At 31.6% G+C, this 18,831-nt stretch overlaps 1 protein-coding gene across 1 annotated transcript in view; it reads right to left on the reverse strand.

Annotated features, from left to right (window-relative positions):
* Nucleotides 1-968: 968 nt before the first annotated feature.
* Nucleotides 969-18,831, reverse strand: part of Smp_130520.1 (prominin (prom) protein, putative) — a gene marked incomplete at its 5' end in the record, with an annotated part of 49,046 nt that continues 31,183 nt past the window's right edge. The window contains 4 exons of the mRNA XM_018789997.1: nt 969-1,898; nt 7,103-7,137; nt 11,221-11,252; nt 14,474-14,536. Of these exons, the coding sequence (XP_018646386.1) occupies nt 11,229-11,252; nt 14,474-14,536 (87 nt within the window). The 3' untranslated portion in view covers nt 969-1,898; nt 7,103-7,137; nt 11,221-11,228. The remainder of the gene's footprint in view (nt 1,899-7,102; nt 7,138-11,220; nt 11,253-14,473; nt 14,537-18,831) is intronic.

Below are 18,831 nucleotides of genomic sequence, written 5' to 3' on the forward strand. Positions count from 1 at the left end.
CATTTTTTTTACATTAACACTCTAGAGACGCATAAGTTCATTCATCACAACTGGAAACCTATGGATAAAGAAAGCCAAGAAATCATCTTGTAGCATGTTAATGCATATATAATTTATGTAGAACGGGTGGTTTATTGATGAAACCAGTCAGTTGTACGTTCAGATCCCATCCTACCTACTTCGAATTAGGTAACCAGATAGCATTACTAACTTCAACACAAACAGTATAGGTATGAGTATACATAAATTCATACTTGGTGAACCAGTTATCACTATTCAAAAAGGACACCACACCACATTATGAATTTGGATACGATTCTATCGATTTCACATGCAGGTAGCCAAATAGCAAAACATTTACTCTACTTATAAAATATAGTTCAAAATTGAATTAGGTCATACAAAAATATTTACATGGCAAATCATAACAACACTGAGATTATCAAAAGTGCTGACTATCTAATTCCATTTGAATACCTAAATAATTAATTCATTTAACAAAGAGATATAAGCAGTAGTAATTTTAATCAACTGATTTATTTAGTTATGATAAAACGTATCAAACAAATGAGAAACATGAAAAAAAATTCCTTTCAATTAAAAAAAGGACAAAAAAGAGAGGAACAATGAAGTATTGTCTTATCACTATTTTTTTTTTCAGTCTTTTCATCTTGTACAACTATTACCAGATAGAATGTAATAAACAATTATATTCTGTATAAATACTGATGGTATCTGAATAAAAAAAATCATTCAGTGTGCAGAGTTTGTGTTCTATTTTCGTTAGAAATATAATAGTTCAAGTTTATTTATTTGTATGGTTCTTTTGATAAAAATTTTCTACTAATAAACTTTTACACTTGCCCACCCCCCGAAACGTCTTACATACAAAAAGAAATTTACACAGAAAAATTTGATGAAAACTAATAGGATTATTTTAAAGACTTCAATCCAAACAATATGGGAATATAAAGATGACTTTTTATATTGGTTAAAAATAGAAAAAAACAACATAATTAATTATTTATAATTTTAGAAAAGCGAAGCAGGTAGAAGAAGGAACAATTGGTAACAGTAAAAATATAAACATACAAGCCAAAAACGGGAATTCAGATAGTATACATATACATAGATCTATGCAGTGAAACGAAGAACAGGATGAAATCAAATCATGAGCAAAACACACAAACAAACAAAGAAGACGACTGAACGATAAATACATTAAAGGAAATCGAATACACACATACAGACACACATCTAATATTAATCACTTACATGTTGTGTACGTGAAGTCTATCAAATATACGCTAACAGTAGAAAAAAATGAATTCGAAAATCAACAATACAACAAGCTAAAAATTCGTAAACACAAATAAAAATGAAGACAACACTAAATGGTTTTGTTAACATGTGCGAGAAATTAAATTCACTAATAAATGGACACTATATTTTGTTCTAATAAAACGAAGAATGGAATTTGAATAGATCAGCATGAAATATAATATACAGATCGTTTTTCGGTAATATTCACTAACAACAATTATGGATCAGAGAGAATAACATGAAAAGAGGGAGAAAAAGAAAAGAAACTGATGACCAAATATCATTATGTGATTATGATGATTAACACAAAAGCAATTAATTAGTGCATAATATAAATGGGGAATGAATCTCTAATTTTTTGTTTCCAAAGGTGTGCAAAAGGAAGAAGAGCAATTTTACTCTGTATGCGTAATAATTGTGTAAAGCAGTTGAAAGATTGTTATGATTTATGAACTTAAAGCGGCTATCATGATTATCAACTCTATACTACTCATAGGCATCATATGGATAAACAGATAATTGTTGATAACGTGAATGGGAATTCCGTGCGCTAGATCCATTGGATTGACATTTTACTACAATAAAATGAAATTTTGATTTGGAAAAAGAGAGAAATAGAAGAAAATAATTAGCATTTTCTTTTGAACAAATTAAAACATTGTTATCATTAATAACTGCATTGAATTAAACAAAACACTTTACTTTTGATTTGAACTAGTCCATGGAAAGGTGTATGATTCCAATAACTGTTGACTTCACAAGAAACTTTAATCTGATGTATCTAATGGTTTATATTAGTCATTTCACGGACTCAAAGTTATTCAAAAAGTATCGTCGAACTCATTTAGAAATCGTATCTTGCACATACCAGACGTCAATTAGCATGTACACAAATAAACTTAGTTTCATTGTACAGAGAAATTTTGTGCAGCATTTTTATGTATTCTAGCCTTTCACTTCATTACGCCCTATAAAATTTGTTTAACTGTATTTCCTAACTTTATTCTTACGTACTGTGTTTTTTTAAATCTGATTAACGAATCTTTGGGGCACCGTTTTGATTTATTTCTACATATTTCACTAAATATTTATGTTCGTTTAAATTTGAACTTACCCGATTTTTATTCTTATTCTTACGTAATTAGTTGCAATAATTAATCGACTATGTAATTGAATTTTAGTTTTAATTTTACAACTTAACATTGGGATGTAGAGTTAAGTCGGTCAATCAAAATTTACACTTTAATATAAACGCATATATTAGCGTATAATTATGACGAGGAATCATGTGAAAAGAAATATATCTTCATTCAAGTTGTATTTTAATTTCGTAGCTACTAGTGACCGATACTAAGTAATTACTATTATATGGAAATAACATTGTAAGCATTTAATCGTATAAAACATGTGTTGTTGTGGATTTGACTATGTTATAGTGAATGTGAAGATTATAAATACTTGATATTCATGTACATTATCAAGAAAATTAAGCTGTATATGACATCATATGAACATGATGTTTTGGTGAATATAACCAACTGCAAGGATGTAAAATTAACTTGGTTAGATTATCATAATGCTTCATTACAATCAGGTTAAGAAAGACATAACATTGCAAAGACTAAGTAAGCAAGTATGAAGCATTTAAAAAAATATACCCACGAATTCCCTCAAAGTAATGTTGATCTTCACAAGTATTAGGAAAAGACAAGAACTTAAGTTTTAGTGCACTGTGTAGTAAAAACATACAAACTATGAATCAAAGAATTCTGAAATAAAACTTAAGAAAATCATTGTTGTTAAACGAACTGAGATATACATAACTGAACAACTACTAGTGCAAAATAAAAGTTAAATAACATTGGTTGATATATGTTTATGATATGTTTATCAAAAGTTAAACGGTCATCAATATTTAACAGAAGATTGGACTACATGATCAACAAACCCAGTGATTAAAATTGTTAACGTGTTATGGGCTGTCTCTTTTCATTTTTTTAATCAGTCTAAGTCAACATAGGTTCAAAACATTGTTCTTAACATAACTAGTTTATATTTGAAAAGTGTGAGAATATTTTTCCCGACTTTATTAATTTTTAGGCAGTGAACATAAACACGTCAAGTATTGAGTAAATCTGTAAGAGGAAAGACCGTGCAAAACTAGTTAGTTCATTTTCATTATTAAAACAATGTAAACAAAACCAGGAAAAATCATTTACATTCTGAACTGAGAGTTGAAGGGTTTTCATTTAGAACAGTTATGACACCTCATGTTGAAAGCAGATATTATACGGAAATAACCAGACCGATCCCCCTTTTTAGCAAATACAGCAACAACTGATATAGGTAATTGAATGATCGCACAACATGGGAGATCAGGAGAACCATTCAAGTAACTGAGGAGGCAAAATCTCTTTCTGATTAGGGTAAATAAAACCCCAGCCCTACTGAGCCCACTGTAGATCGAAGCAACACACACACACATTCCTATAGATGTCACTCCACCAACAATCGAAGAAATCACTACGTCTATCGGGCAAATCGACAGTAGGAAAGCGACTGAATTCGTAAATAGAAAGATTTGAGAGGAAGGACAAGTGCCACAGACGGACTGGAAAGAGGGATCCTAAAGAAAGATTTCAGAAAGTATGAGGACTAGAGAGGAATCATACTACTACCGGTACCAGGACAAGTTTTCAACAGTGTTATTGAACCAAATGAAAGATTCAGTAGACGCCCAACTTTTAGATCAACTAGCTGGATTCCGTAAGGATCGGTCATGCACAAACGAAATCGCGACATTACGGATCATTATTGAACAATCAATTGAATAGAATTCGTCACTATACATCAACTTCCTTGACTATGAGAAAGCATTCGATAGTGTGGATAAGAGAATCTAATGGAATCTCAGACACTGGTGTACCCGAGAAGATCATCAACATCAAATAGGATTCCTACAATGGACTACAGTGAAAGGTTGTACATGGAGGGAAGCTCATAGATGTATTTCAAGTGCAGATTAGTGTCAAAGGAGACTGCTTGCTCTCGCTTTCTTTCATCCTTCTGCTTGTTGATTGAATTATGAAGACCTCCACACCTCAGGGGGAACACGGAATACAATGGACAGCTTGGATACAGCTACTTAATTTTAAATTAACAGATGACTTAGACCTCCTATCCCATACACAGTAACAAATGCAAGTGAAGACAGCCAGAGCAGCAGTAGTAGGCCTCAACAGTAACGAGGAAAAAAGCAAGATCCTGAAATACCATACAGCCAGCACCAACCCAATCACACATGATGGTGAAGCTCTGAAAGAGAGAAAAGCCTCTAAATACCACGGGAGTATCATCGATAAGTAAAGAGAATTTCATGTAGATATGAAGGCACTTATTGGTAAAGCAAGCGTAGCATTCCTATAAAAAAAGAACATCTGGAATTCAAAACAAGTGTCCGCCAACTTCAAAGTCAGTACTTCCGATACTAATGTTGAAACAGTTCTACAGTAAGAAGCTAAAATTAAGAGAATCAACATCAACAAAAGTAAACAGGTATTTATAAACAAGTGCCTACACAAAATACTCAGACACCGTCAGCAATAACCTACTGTGACGGGAGAAAAAACCAATTTTCAGACGAAGAAGGCATTAAGAAAAGACTTTTGACGTGGATAAACCACACTGTGGGAATTAATTAAACTCTATCACAAGGAAAGTCATAATTTGGAATACTCAAGATAAAAAGAAAAGACCAAAGGACATATTACAGTGGTGATTGGAGAAAGACGTTAAACGAATAAGTACTATTTGTCAACAACTGGAAAGAAAAGCCCAGGACAGAACTAATTGAAGATTTCTGGTCTGTAGCTTATAGGCCACAAAGGATAACAGATGTACATAAAGTAAGTGATACGTTTTGTTAGAAAAATACACACACCGGGTGCTAGATGAACGTGGAACAAAATTAAAAGTACATTATATTTATAATTTTAGAACGCTAAATCAATTTTATTCTAAATGAAAAGTGGTAATTAGAAAATCCGTATGATGTAAGTCCAAGAAGAGGCGAAAGCTTTCTTGCTTGTGAAGGATTATATGCCGTTAAAGTTTACTGACAAGCTAATATCACCATTTGTTTTGATATTTATGTGGCAGAAGAATATTTAAACAACTGGATTTCCATTTTATGACAAAAGTATCTAGCCCTCAAATGCCCTGGTACAGTCAAGAGTGGGGAGAGTCCGCTCTTCCTCTCAAAATACTCTTACGTGGCCACGCGTATACAGCCACTACCAAGGAAGTCCTACTGACTGCTTTCTCGTGGCGGGGGTATTGTTTCCGAAATTGAGAGGATGAAAAGCGAACTTCTAGCGCTTTAACCGAATCGGTGAGCATGGAGGATCCACCTAGGGGAGTTGGAAAACCTTGATTTCAATTCAATGGTGCTTATGGGCCCAAAGATCCTAAAGAAACAAATGGCGTATAAACCAATTGTTGGTCGCCGGCTGCTATCGGACTGCATCTCTTGACGTTGCCCCACTGCCTTGTAGATTAGACCTTTAGATCAAAGGCTCGGGGAGTGACCCCCTAAGAAAACCATCTGCTTTACTTTGGGTACCTGGGCAGTATAACAGCCCTTATACAAATCAATGGTAACTACTACTGGTCTCATTGTAATTGTGTGGCACATATTATTTGGTGCCCCCTTGTACCAATGTTTATGTGTGCAGATAAATAAAGCTGGTACAATATTCAAAGGTCGTGTGCTTGATCTGATGCAAAGTTTCTGTTTTTCTGCAATGTAGGCAGCGTTCTACATTAAAATGAATCACCTTTTTTTGCTCGCTGGTTTCTAACGATTCTTCAGTGTAAATCAGTAAGTGACAAAAATTTACTTGAAAGATTATTACAATTCTCAAATGATCATAGAATGTAATTCGTGATTAGTGAATTATAGTATTTACATTATATCTGTGAACAATAACATTTTAAATCAACATTCAGGAATACGAATTGTTGTATTTTGTTATCACACGACAGGTTTGTTAGCCTATAGCTGTAGATAAAACGATGATAATTACTGTGACATTATGAAATAATAATTCCTATATTTTAATAACGTCTGGAAATGAAGCACAGAACTGATGCTCCAGAATCTCATCGAAATACAGAGGGTTCAAAATTTATTTAAGATCACCATACAATATGTAAATCATATTTCAGCGTGCAGACTTTTGCCTGAATGTCGAGTTGTATTACTCACCATGTATTAACCATTATATAAAAATGGTTAGCCAATCACCCTGATACATATACTTGAAAAACAACAAACTGCCCGCTATATACTGAGGATAGTATTAAACTGCCTTGTTAACAATTATTCGACTGTTTTAAGCAAGCCATAAATGAACAGTACCTGGTAGATAAATCGATCGTTATGATACATAAGCATACATAGTTGAGCGATAAACGGGAAACAATTTGGAGAACATATGGTAGGCCATTGAAAATTATGTTAACTTACAATATGTAGCATATATCTGAGCGTTAAATACAGCTGTTTGGGCATACAGACAAACTAATTAGGCGTATTGTGACAAAAAAGATTTGTTAACTTCGTAAAAAAACATTAGTTGTTTATAGTTAATTGTTTACATCACCATACAAAAGTAAGTTAGAACACTAGGAAGGTGAGGGTGCACAGCTAATACCAAAGAAGAAAAACACTACACTTTGTTTTTTGTAAAAATACGAACTTCTCGAAACTGTTGTGTACCTTTTATGCTCCTGGATTTGGAACAGCCACATAACCTGTACAGATGATAAAAAATGTAAATGACTCTGTGATTATAAAAGTACGGAGAAATTGAATGATCGAAAACGATAGTGATAATGCAGAAGCAACTTGAAGAAAAATAAAAGAGAACGCAGATACGCCAGTGGGTTTATGTAAAAATACGGAGTGAACAGTTGGTGCGTGAAAGATTGAAATAGGTGAGATGACAAGTATCAACGTTAGGATTATATATAGAGGGATTACAATAGGAGAGAAACAAAGTTTATTAATAAATTAGAAATTCAATGGAAATGTTATATTGCCAAAAAACTAAAGCAGTCATAAACAAGTAACGTTTGCATTTGAGTGGTAAATGCATAATAAGTCTGTTATGAAGGCGGCCTGCTTGAACATCTGGGCTACCTGTTCCTGATATCTAGATATTTCAACAAGTTATCTGATTTTGTTTGTTTTAAATACATTATTATGGCTATTAACCGCATAACCTATTCACGTGCGTTTCTGAAAAGTGTGCAAATTTGTACAAGTTACAAAGGCCCAATCAGAGGTATCGTGGTTCCTGACAATATGTAGCGAAAAGAATGTAAATGATTTACATGTCGATTGACTGAACTGCTAACTTCTAACTAGTGATCACTCAATATTTGTCGTCAGGATCGATCAAGAAGTAAAAAACAGAAACTTGTTGAAATACATTGTGCTGAGAATTCTACATTGTACCAAAAATATAATACTGAATAAAGCTAATAATAATTTACATACACACATATACAAGCAAAGAAAATTACTGGAAAGTAATATGAATATATATGCAGCCCATGATGATGGATGTACTTTAAAAACTAAGACAAGAATGAAAAAGATCTAAAGACTTCCTATTTATGAGTAGAACTTGATTGCCAGTCAAATAAAAAGTTAATTTAGGCTTCTCAAAAATTAACTTAATACACAAAGTTACTAACTAGGTTTTGTGGAGCCTTTCAAAAATCTGGAAGTTACCATAAGTTGTTCAGATAAAACCCTAGAAAACGTGTTCCAGTTACTTTGAAGTATTTAGGAAAATATTTTAATCTAAGTAGAAAGCAAAATTATCAAAGAATTGAATACATATAATAGTCACAAGCTTGTGAACAGCTACAATTTACTATTGTGAGTGGAGATAATGTTCAGTAATTTATGTTGTCAAATAGGAATCAACAAGCGCACGATGGTTGTAGTTGATAAAATGAATGAGAAGAATATCAACCGACAGATGAAATGCAATGATAGCTGCTCACAGAACAGAATTATTGATGTGAGCTCCCAATGAATTGATATCAGAAGAAAAGAAAAATAGCCCACAGAATAGGTATTTTCTTCGGTGAAATTACATGCTTATATACACAACATTAACAGAAAAGGAGACATTATTACATGTCAGAGAGCAGACTGAAGAAAGTCAATCAACTGAATTAAAACCTGGGTGTAGGACTTAATTATTATCCCGCTTATAACTTCTCCTCGATAAAATGATTTGGGATCCTTCAGTCCCAACGCTGGTAAAACCATGATACGTGTGTGTTGTTTCATATAATCCTCCACTTTTCACTGAAATCATTTTGCTGTTTTATTAGTTTACGCAGCTGCACTATTCAAATTAAATTCAAAATACTCGTTGGTCACTCTTCGGTTATAGATTGAGCAAAAATAAACCAGTTTACTTTTTCCTCTTGCTTAAGGCAGAAAATGTATCACGTGACTTGAATTGTAAAGGTAATTTGTACCAAAATTACTTCTGTGCTGCAATCGAGACTGTCAGTGGTTCTTTTGAGCTTGTTTGATGCCTTGTTGGGGCTGATCAGTTGAACATGCTGCAAACCCAACTGAGGAATTACATTGAGGAAATATATTCAAAGGTTTAAGAGATGAAGTCGGATAATTGTCTAGAAATCCAGGATGAATTGCCTTAGCTGAATTTGAAGCAGAACGTCTTTCAGGAGTCTTTAATGACAATATGAAACTTATGTTAACACTGTAGAGTGTTGATTAACACACTTAACTAACAACAACGAAGTTGAAAAATTAAAGCCTTTCCAGATTCGGCAACCCAGATGTATTGTTAACGCTTAAACAAAATATTGGAGCTTGGAGCTACCTAAAGAAACAGATACTTAGATACTAAGTTTCGACAGCTATTTATACTTTATAAATGAGAAGTTATTAGACAAAGGTGGTAGTAAGACACTAACTCATCGTCACTAAGTTGGCAAGGAAATAACTAACATCATAAACGATATACCAATTGAGAAGTGAATAAAGTCATGATAATGATAATTTTTTTTAGTGAGTATTAGTTGAGTGTTTACCAGAAAGAGATTATATTATCTAGTTTTCTATTATTACATGTAAGCTAGTTCTTAAATGATAACCGCGATGAAATTCACCTAATTTATATTTCCGCAAAAAAATTTGTTGCTACTTGATTGATTGGTTTGTTACGTACCCAAAGGTTATTGAATGACACTGCAAAGATAGAGTTGTTCCATTTCTTATTTTACATCTGCACAGAACATAAAGTTACCCCGAAAGTTTTATTCCCTCTATTAGCCTGTGGATAATTAATGTTGAGATGTTGTTGTGTGGCAGATGCTCGATTTATTGGAGCACATATTCTTTGATTCGTATTACAAAAATCCCCAATTATTCATAAACCGAATTTGCTGTAGGACAACCAAAAATGTGTCGTTATTAATATTGCAAATACAAGGGCGTCATGGTTGGTACGAAGTGTAAACTGATAAAAATTGTTAAGGCATTAAATACTACTACTACTACTACTAAGACGACGACTAACTGTTGAACATGTTCACATTATTTCTTATTGACTTTCTAACTCTGTTTGTTTTCCAAATGTCATTATTATTTTTAATTTATTTTATTATTTCCTATAGAACATAGAATGTTTTATTTCACAGAATGATGGATGTATCTAATGTAATCCTCTTAAACTAATATACAAAAATGAATAGTATATTTTAAGGAAGAATAACATTTAGAACATACGTGATTCAGTATCTAAACACATATTATTATGTGAGTTTTCTTCATTAACTAAAAGAATATATAATCATATTTAAAATTCCATATAAATGAAATAAAACCCAGAGAAAAATACACAATGATATGGACTAAACTATGTAGCGATATAAAAATCTTTTTGAAGATGTATTGTATATTAGATAGTAAATTCAATCACAGAACAAGAAAAAAGCATTATAATAAGTCAGTTGATTAGAATATATTATTAGTACGCACTCAATACTTAATACATAAGGAACATATTAGTGTTATTAACTTATTTACAAGATATTATATTAGTGCATTTGGCTCTTGTTGCTACAAAATTAACCAAAATGAAGTAGATGGAGAGGGTTTTGAACCTGAGCTAGAATGACTAGAAAATGTTGGATCGATTGCATGTCTGTCGTGTGTGTGTGTGTGTGTCGATCTACAACTATTAATTAACTTAGCTGGACAAATTCTTTTCTGGCTTGAAAATGTAAACATACGCGTGATTGATACCTAGAAATGTTGATATACATAAGTACTAACAATTTCATCAGTAAAAGGATTTTTAAATGACAATTAAACTGCACTGGATAAAAAAAACAAGAAAAAAATATGTGTGAGCAAAAGTGAAAAGTGGGAAACCAGCACAATCATGGTCGACATTACCAAATCTTTTAGTATGTTCAACCCACTCCCCCTCTTCCTCTACAAATATAACGTATATTGAACAAAAATCATATCAGTATAGTTTTAGGAAAAAACAATCATGTTGGAAAAGTGATTAGATTAAAATGAAAATCAATGACAATGACAGTTAGTTAAAATAGTAAGACAGTATAACAGGAATAACGAAAAACAACATTCACAGACATGTGTTAATATGTCTATACTGGACACATATATAACATACATTGATATACATTTATGTAAAGCAAATAAAAGACGGGACATTCCCGAATTGAATATGACAGCATGCAAAACAAAACAGTGTGTATACTACATATCAAAAAAGGGGAAAAAGAGAAGGGCAATAAATGACTCATTCATACCTTTATGTTTACGAGATTTGTTTCGGGGTTTCCTTTATTGAAAATAGGAATAATAGTGATTAAAATAACGATCGTAATGGTAATAACAATAATAGTATTGATAAAAAATATTGAAGAATTGTCAATTTGCAACATTTACACATACGAATGTGTATTATATATATATTGATGATTTAATATGCGTATAAGTATTACCTTAACTTTAATTAGATAATGGATAATAATACAAAGACTAAGTCAAAAATGAGCATGATAATATCAGAAATAATGAATCACTGACTTCATTACTGCATCCATAACATGCATACACACACACATACGCACTGAACCGATGGTATTGACTAAATTGGTAAATAAAGTATAAACGTTAGTAAACAAGTAGCTACAGATAGACAGACAAATGAACAGAGAATAAAGATCAATAAATTTTTAGCATGTTATATTTAATGTTAAAATATTTTTAAATTCTGCTGAAATGTTATTTTGAGGTTAGTTGATAGTAATCACTAACGTGACATATAGACATGTGACGTAATCGTAATAATTGCGTAATTGATACGATATCCAATTACAACTATAAACGTTAAGTTTAAGACACAACAGGTTTATTTATTTATAACACTAAACTGAATGGCTTTCAGAAACTCGTTGAAATATGGAAGTTGTGATGGGCCGACACGTCAATTCTAAAGTTATTTTACATATCGATTTCCATGTCACAAAATGCTCACACCTATTCATATTCATGTTCCTCTTATCATAAGCTTTTATTTGACCTATCGGCTACTGTTATACGATTTGCCATACTTGCCTTATTCCCAATTTATTAGCTACAGTCTCCTAAACTCACAGACACTTTTGGCTTAATCTTGTATAATTATTATTTTGCATTTTATGATGTGATGCAGTCTAGTTTGCTTGCATACGAACCACGTATGTGTGAAATATATGACTCATAGAGTAAAGGCTGAGATTGTGTGCTGCGCTATAAATACAAACACTGATTAGGAGAAATTCGGGTTTGATTTCACAAAGCAACCACATCATTGTACTCAATGTAGAAATTTTTTGCTCCAGGTAGTAAAGTAGACTTTACCCGAAGGAGATGTAATATTTATGGTGTCAAATAAACAAAAGCTCCAATAAAAATTCTTTAAAGGTTATCAACAATAAATTAGCACCATTGATGAGATATTAAATAACACTTAAGTACTATTATTATATATTCGTGTTATAAATGTCAACAAAGAAAACCTATGGACAAAATATATGAACAATATGAATAAAGAATAATGTTGCACAGCTGTGCTGTTGGCAGAAATAGATTTAAGAAACACTGGATAAAATAATGACAAGGAGAATAACAACAGCAACAACAAAATAAATAACTACGACAAGATTATTCATTCATTTTTACTCTAATATATTTGTAGTATTCAATATTAAACCTTTTCACATTGAGATGAAAATAGTTTTTGTTAAAAAAAATGACTTCAGATAATCAAAACTCCTAACGGTGAATAAGAAAATCAAACAAACGTAATTCCCGAATTTTCTTTCTTTTCTCCTACACACATTCTTTTTGTCCCTGTCTCTCACTTTTCTGAAAGATGAAAAGTTCATTCCAACTGATAGAAGATATACATATTTTGTCAGTCTGATTGTTAAGTCAGTAATCGGTATATGGGATAGATTAAAAAAGACAAAACTATTTGAAAGACATTTTAACGAAATTAATATACAGTGCTGAAAGTACTTACTATAAAAGAAAATATCTGTCAGCACCATATTCAATTTCAGTGACATATATACTCCGTTCGAACCCTAACCCCACCTTACACCGCCTATTATACTGTCAGTTTATTGAAACAGTAAAACATAAAATGTTGCTCGCCAAGGCCTCAAAACTTAACGACTAAAGTTTGAAAAGCAAGATAAACCTACTACAAATGCAGATCAGTGGTTTATGCTGTAACATCATAGTGAAATAAAGATATACCAGTAATAAAAAAGATGAAAATATCACGATGATTAGCGAGTAGAAAATTATATGCATCAGAAGAAAAAAACAAAAGAAATCAAAGAATAAAAACAAGGAACAAAGCTCAAGATTTAAATGAAGATAAAGAATGGATGAAATCGGTAGCAATTTTTAGCCAGGTTATCTGTATTCTCCAGTTACAGATTATAATCGTTTGAAATGGTGTGGGTGCATCCACTAGTTACCTTCCTTCGAGTTCTACGCTCCTGAATTCCTCATAATTTATTTTGTTTCGCTAATTTATATTTTCTCGAATCGTACCTTCTATGTGTGATCATATCTATTATTACTGATACTGTTACTACCTCAATTGTTCTGGGATTTCTCATAACAATTTAGTTTAGCTGTACTGATGAGGTATGGCAGTTTGAACTAATGTAAATACATACCGAGTTGTATGTTGAGACTGACTGACTATATTTTTTGTGTATTCCCAGTTGATGAGTTTTTAAATAACGAGTTACATAAACAAAGGATTACACCTAAAGGCAACAAGAACTGAGACATTGTCAGCCTTAAAGGACATTAATTAACGTAGGTGATTAAGATGAAAGTTAACGACAAGTTGCGATCTAAATATGAACGTCCCAATACAGGGCCTTTAGTAGGATCATTTATACACTGCAGAACATCTTCAAATAACAGAGTCTAACAGAAAATAATAAATGAATTTAAACTAAGAACAATTATTTTAAATATTGGAAATCAAAAAATTCATCAAAATATTGAAAAATTAAACATTAATTAAAAATATACTGATATATCATTTTATTTCTCTGTAAGTCCCCATAAATTGTAACTCTAGCGAGGTACAAGTTGCTCGACTATGATACATCATCGTAAATGTAATCCGAAAAGAGGCATATAAATTATCACTAATGGCTTTCTATTTATTAAAAACAAAAAAAAAGAACTAACTATCAAATGAACTTGATATAAAGGCATGAATATTATATGAAAAAAGTAATTACAACCATTCATGAAATTATAGTCTATAATGTAGCACAATAGGGAAATACAACTTATTAAAATGTATGAAATTAGCAAATAAACTAATACACTTTTTATAAGTTATATATGCCACTTTTATCATTCTGACCATCAATCTCTTCAACAGATATATATATATATATACGAGTATTTCAATTTGTTAAGATACCTAACTGTATTAATATTAAATATGACATAGATAAGATATATTAAGTAACTTACTGTGAATTGTCCTGATAATCTGTTGGTGGTCTCATATAGAAGCCATGATATGATATGTAATCTCTGAAATCAAATAAATATATAAAAAGGCAATGAGAATAATGTTTATGGTAAATATTTGTAATTATAAAAACAATTTATTGAAACGACGATGATGAACAAATAAAAATGGGGGTGAATTTCAATCAAATAAAAAAAAATTTAACTATCATTTGCTTTCTCTCTATTTCTCTACATTACTGTTTATCTATAAAATGATTGTTTCTAAAAATTAACAGAATAAAACGTTGAAGAAGATATATACATATTTAAATATACATCAGTATAATTTTCATTTTGCAAATTTTAATAGACACATGTTTAACGAAAACTGATATTAAACAAGTGCATAGTTGTATAAATACCCATATGATTAACCTAACTGAAAGACAATGAACTTGTTATAGTACATATGATACATAAATTGAACAAAAAGAGCGTTGATAGAGATATATCACAAATTTATCTAGTAGCTATGTGCAAAACGTTTATAAAAAATGAATCTACAATACTATTATATATATATAAACTGAAATGATGATGACTAGTGGTGGAATCCAGGACGCGCGTTTTGTCCTATTTGGGACTCGACAGCTGGATGTACCTGTATCTCAGAGTGATGTTTACTTCATAACTCGAAGATTCGAACAACCAATACAAAAAAGAATTATTACATAGATGTTTTTTTCAAAATCTACCTAATTAATAAAACTGGTTTCGTTTTTGTACTGATAAAGTCAGTTTTCCATTTGACGAATAATACAACGAAATAGCTTAAAGATAATCAACAACAAATTTTGTCAAATGGAAGCAGAAAACACAGGGATACTTTTTATATTCTTTAATTAAGTGAGAAGACAGGAGGGTTGAATTCATCATAAGCAAATATTACAATGTAGGGTGATTTGTGACATCGATTAGCCCCATATGATTAGTTTCAAGGGTAATTCATTTTTAACAATTGTTTGCTGGGAACATGCATTTTGTTTATTACCTACTGTAATCCAAGCATTTCGTGCAAAACAATGCTACTTTACCAGGTATAGGTTAATGTGCTTAGTGACCCCTAACGCCCTGGTACGGCCGAGAGCGGGGAGAGTCCGCTCTCCCTCTCCAAATGCTCTCACATGGCCACGCGAATATAGCCTCTACCAGGAAAGTCCTACACACTGCCTTCTCGTGGCATCACTGTTGTTTACGGAATTAAGAAGACGAAAAGCGAATGTCCGACGCTTTAACCGGGTTGATGGACACGGAAAATCCACCTAGGGGAGTTGGAAAACCCTGGTTCCAAAAAAATGGTGCACATGGGCTCCAGTATCCTGAGGGAACAAATGGCGTATGAATCAATCGTTGATCACCTGTTACCATGGGATTGCATCTTCTCACGATGCTCCACTGCCTTGTGGATCACACCTTTAGGTCAAATGCTCCGGGTGTGACCCTCTAAAAAAGCCACCTGCTTCAGTTTGGGCACCTGAGCAGTATCATAGCCCTCACACAAATCAAATGAGATTTGTGTGGTGCATATATATCTGGTGCCCCCTTGTAACAATATTTATGTTTAAATAATATTAATAATAAATGTACTCAGTTAAGAACGATACTCTAAATATAAAATCTATTTGCCTTAATTAAAATAGATGGGACATGATTCAAATCTAGGATTTAGTATCTGGATAATAAATGTTTTAACTAAAGAGACATCGCTCCACTAATTCCACCCTGTTTATGTATTTGTATAGTAATCAATACAACTACGTTATTACTGTGCAATTTACACTAGAAACAATCCTATATAATATAAATGTAGCTGAAAATGTGAAAGTACCAGATAGATTTATTGACATCCTACATTGGTAGCTCGTGTAAAGAAAAAAGCATAGGTCAAGTCGAAATTAATAACTTGAAATCTGTACACATAGATGCAAATATATACTCTCATATCAACTCATGATTCTGCCAACCTTAAGGTCAAATAATGAATGAAATATCTAGTGAAATTTATAAACAACTTATCACCTTCTTAATGTATCTATTTATTTACACGAGAAACTATGAGATGAACAATGAAAAGTTGCAAATACATTAAAAAATATTTTAAGTAAAATAGATGTATCGACATTTTAGAAAATGAATAACTTTTCTTTCGTTGTGCTTAATGAGTCACTCCATCTGTAACATAATGATATAAATTGATCATTACTTATTAACTATATGACTGTGCCGAATCAGATATAATCATTGCACTGTTTGAAACACCCTATTTCAGTATGCCAAGCTGAAGAAACTAAACCATTCAAATAACTTTCATTTATTATTTACTCAATAATCAATAACACAAACACTACTAATTAAACTGACAATCTCGACGCTACTAAATGTCAAAAAGAGGGAATATTATTGTTGTTTAAATACATTCGAGTGTCAAAGAAAAATATGATGTGTGACTCTTGCTTGCTTCGTTTCTTTTATGCTATTTATTTTTATTTTAATCTAAATAGCTAATTAGTAGTTTAACCATCATAATGTAAATTAGACAATATGATCAGATGAAAAAATCATTACATAAAAATATGTAGGAGAAAGATACGCGAATTCATATATACATAATAAATGAACAACTAGACATAATACATTATTTGTGTTAATAAAAAATTGTAATGCTTTGACCTTGACAGTGGTATTTAGTAAATACATACTTGTAAAATTTTTTTTAAAAAAACTAAAGAAAGCAAAAGCAAAGATTAGTGCAGAATAATATGAATTCATCTTATCTCATTAGGTTCTCATCAGCTACTTACAACCTATAATATTTTAAAATCAGATATTTATATACTTATAAGTACGAAGTGGCTAGATATGAATAAGTGTATCATAATGTAGCGAGGATTCTAATGGAGTTAATAAGGTTATGAGAATTTTTTGTTTCAGACAAATAAATAAAGTTTGGGAGGAAAAGTTCTGGAACATTGAACTAGTAATCAGAACTCATAGAGTTAATCTACATTCAGTTACTTCAATACGCAATCACCTAATATCTGTTAACTCTATGAGTTCTGATTACTAGTTCAATGTTCCAGAACTTTTCCTCCCAAACTTTATTTATTTGTCTGAAACAAAAAATTCTCATAACCTTATTAACTTCAGTGGATTCTTCTCTAAATCATGATACACTTATTCATATCTAGCCACTTCGTACTTATAAGTATGTAAATATCTGATTTGAAATATTATAGGCTGTAAGTAGCTGATGAGAACCTAGTGAAATAAGATGAATTCATATTATTCTGGACCAGTCTTTGTTTTTGCTGTCTTCAAAACAATAAAGGGAACTGTATATGAAAAAAACTGTAATATGATAGAAATACAATTCTGTGGTGGAAAACATAGATCTACACATAGGTATACACTCACGGTTCTTCGTAATCGCGACTATATTTCTCTGTTTTGCGATATAAACCAGCCAGTTTAACAGCGAAAATAATAGCAGGAATGAAAAGAAGTAGTGTAAATCCTAATCCAGTCCAAAATGCGTTCTGAAGAATCAAAGATAAGAAAACAAATATGTATTTCCTGTAAAAAAAAAAGACTTACACATAAAGTAGTAACTGTTGAAGGAAATCTGAAATAAAGGTACATTATTGTGATGTTGGAATTATTAGACTAATTAAACTAATATGATCGATGGAAATCAACCAAAATAAGAAGTGGACTAATCTGACAGTAGTTAGACAACAATGTGCTTATTCATCGAGACGGTCATGACCCTAATTATTAAGATACTAATAGTCTTAGTGATAGTCAAGGCAATACAAATACATATATCAGCAATAATAAACACTGAAATCTATACACTTATTAGATAAATAGGGTAACAGTACAAACGATCACTTTGAAATACACAGATAAATGTACACTTACAAATGGCATTAAAAATGTATAACAAACTGAATCAACTCCACGTTTTGCAGCTAAGCGTAATGATTGACACGGGATATCATGCCAAGTGGCTATAACAGCCAATTGTAATTCTTTAGTTAAAAGTGGACGAAGTTTGTTAACTCCACGATTCATAGACTGAAAAAATGACATTTTTTTTATAAAAATAAGTACATGGGTAATTAACAAATTAGTAGTAATCTAAATAATATAAACTAGAATACTAAAACAATGAGAATGGCAAAATTATTTTAAAACATTTGTTTGTCTTGCTTTCTAGTTCTCTATAAGATACAGTCAATCTGTAAATGTTAACATTGATTGGTACCAAATGGGAAAAAATTATAAAATGAACGGTATTATATAAATATCATGGT

This window comes from Schistosoma mansoni, assembly GCF_000237925.1.
Source record: "Schistosoma mansoni, WGS project CABG00000000 data, supercontig 0126, strain Puerto Rico, whole genome shotgun sequence".
Classification (NCBI taxonomy): domain Eukaryota; kingdom Metazoa; phylum Platyhelminthes; class Trematoda; order Strigeidida; family Schistosomatidae; genus Schistosoma; species Schistosoma mansoni.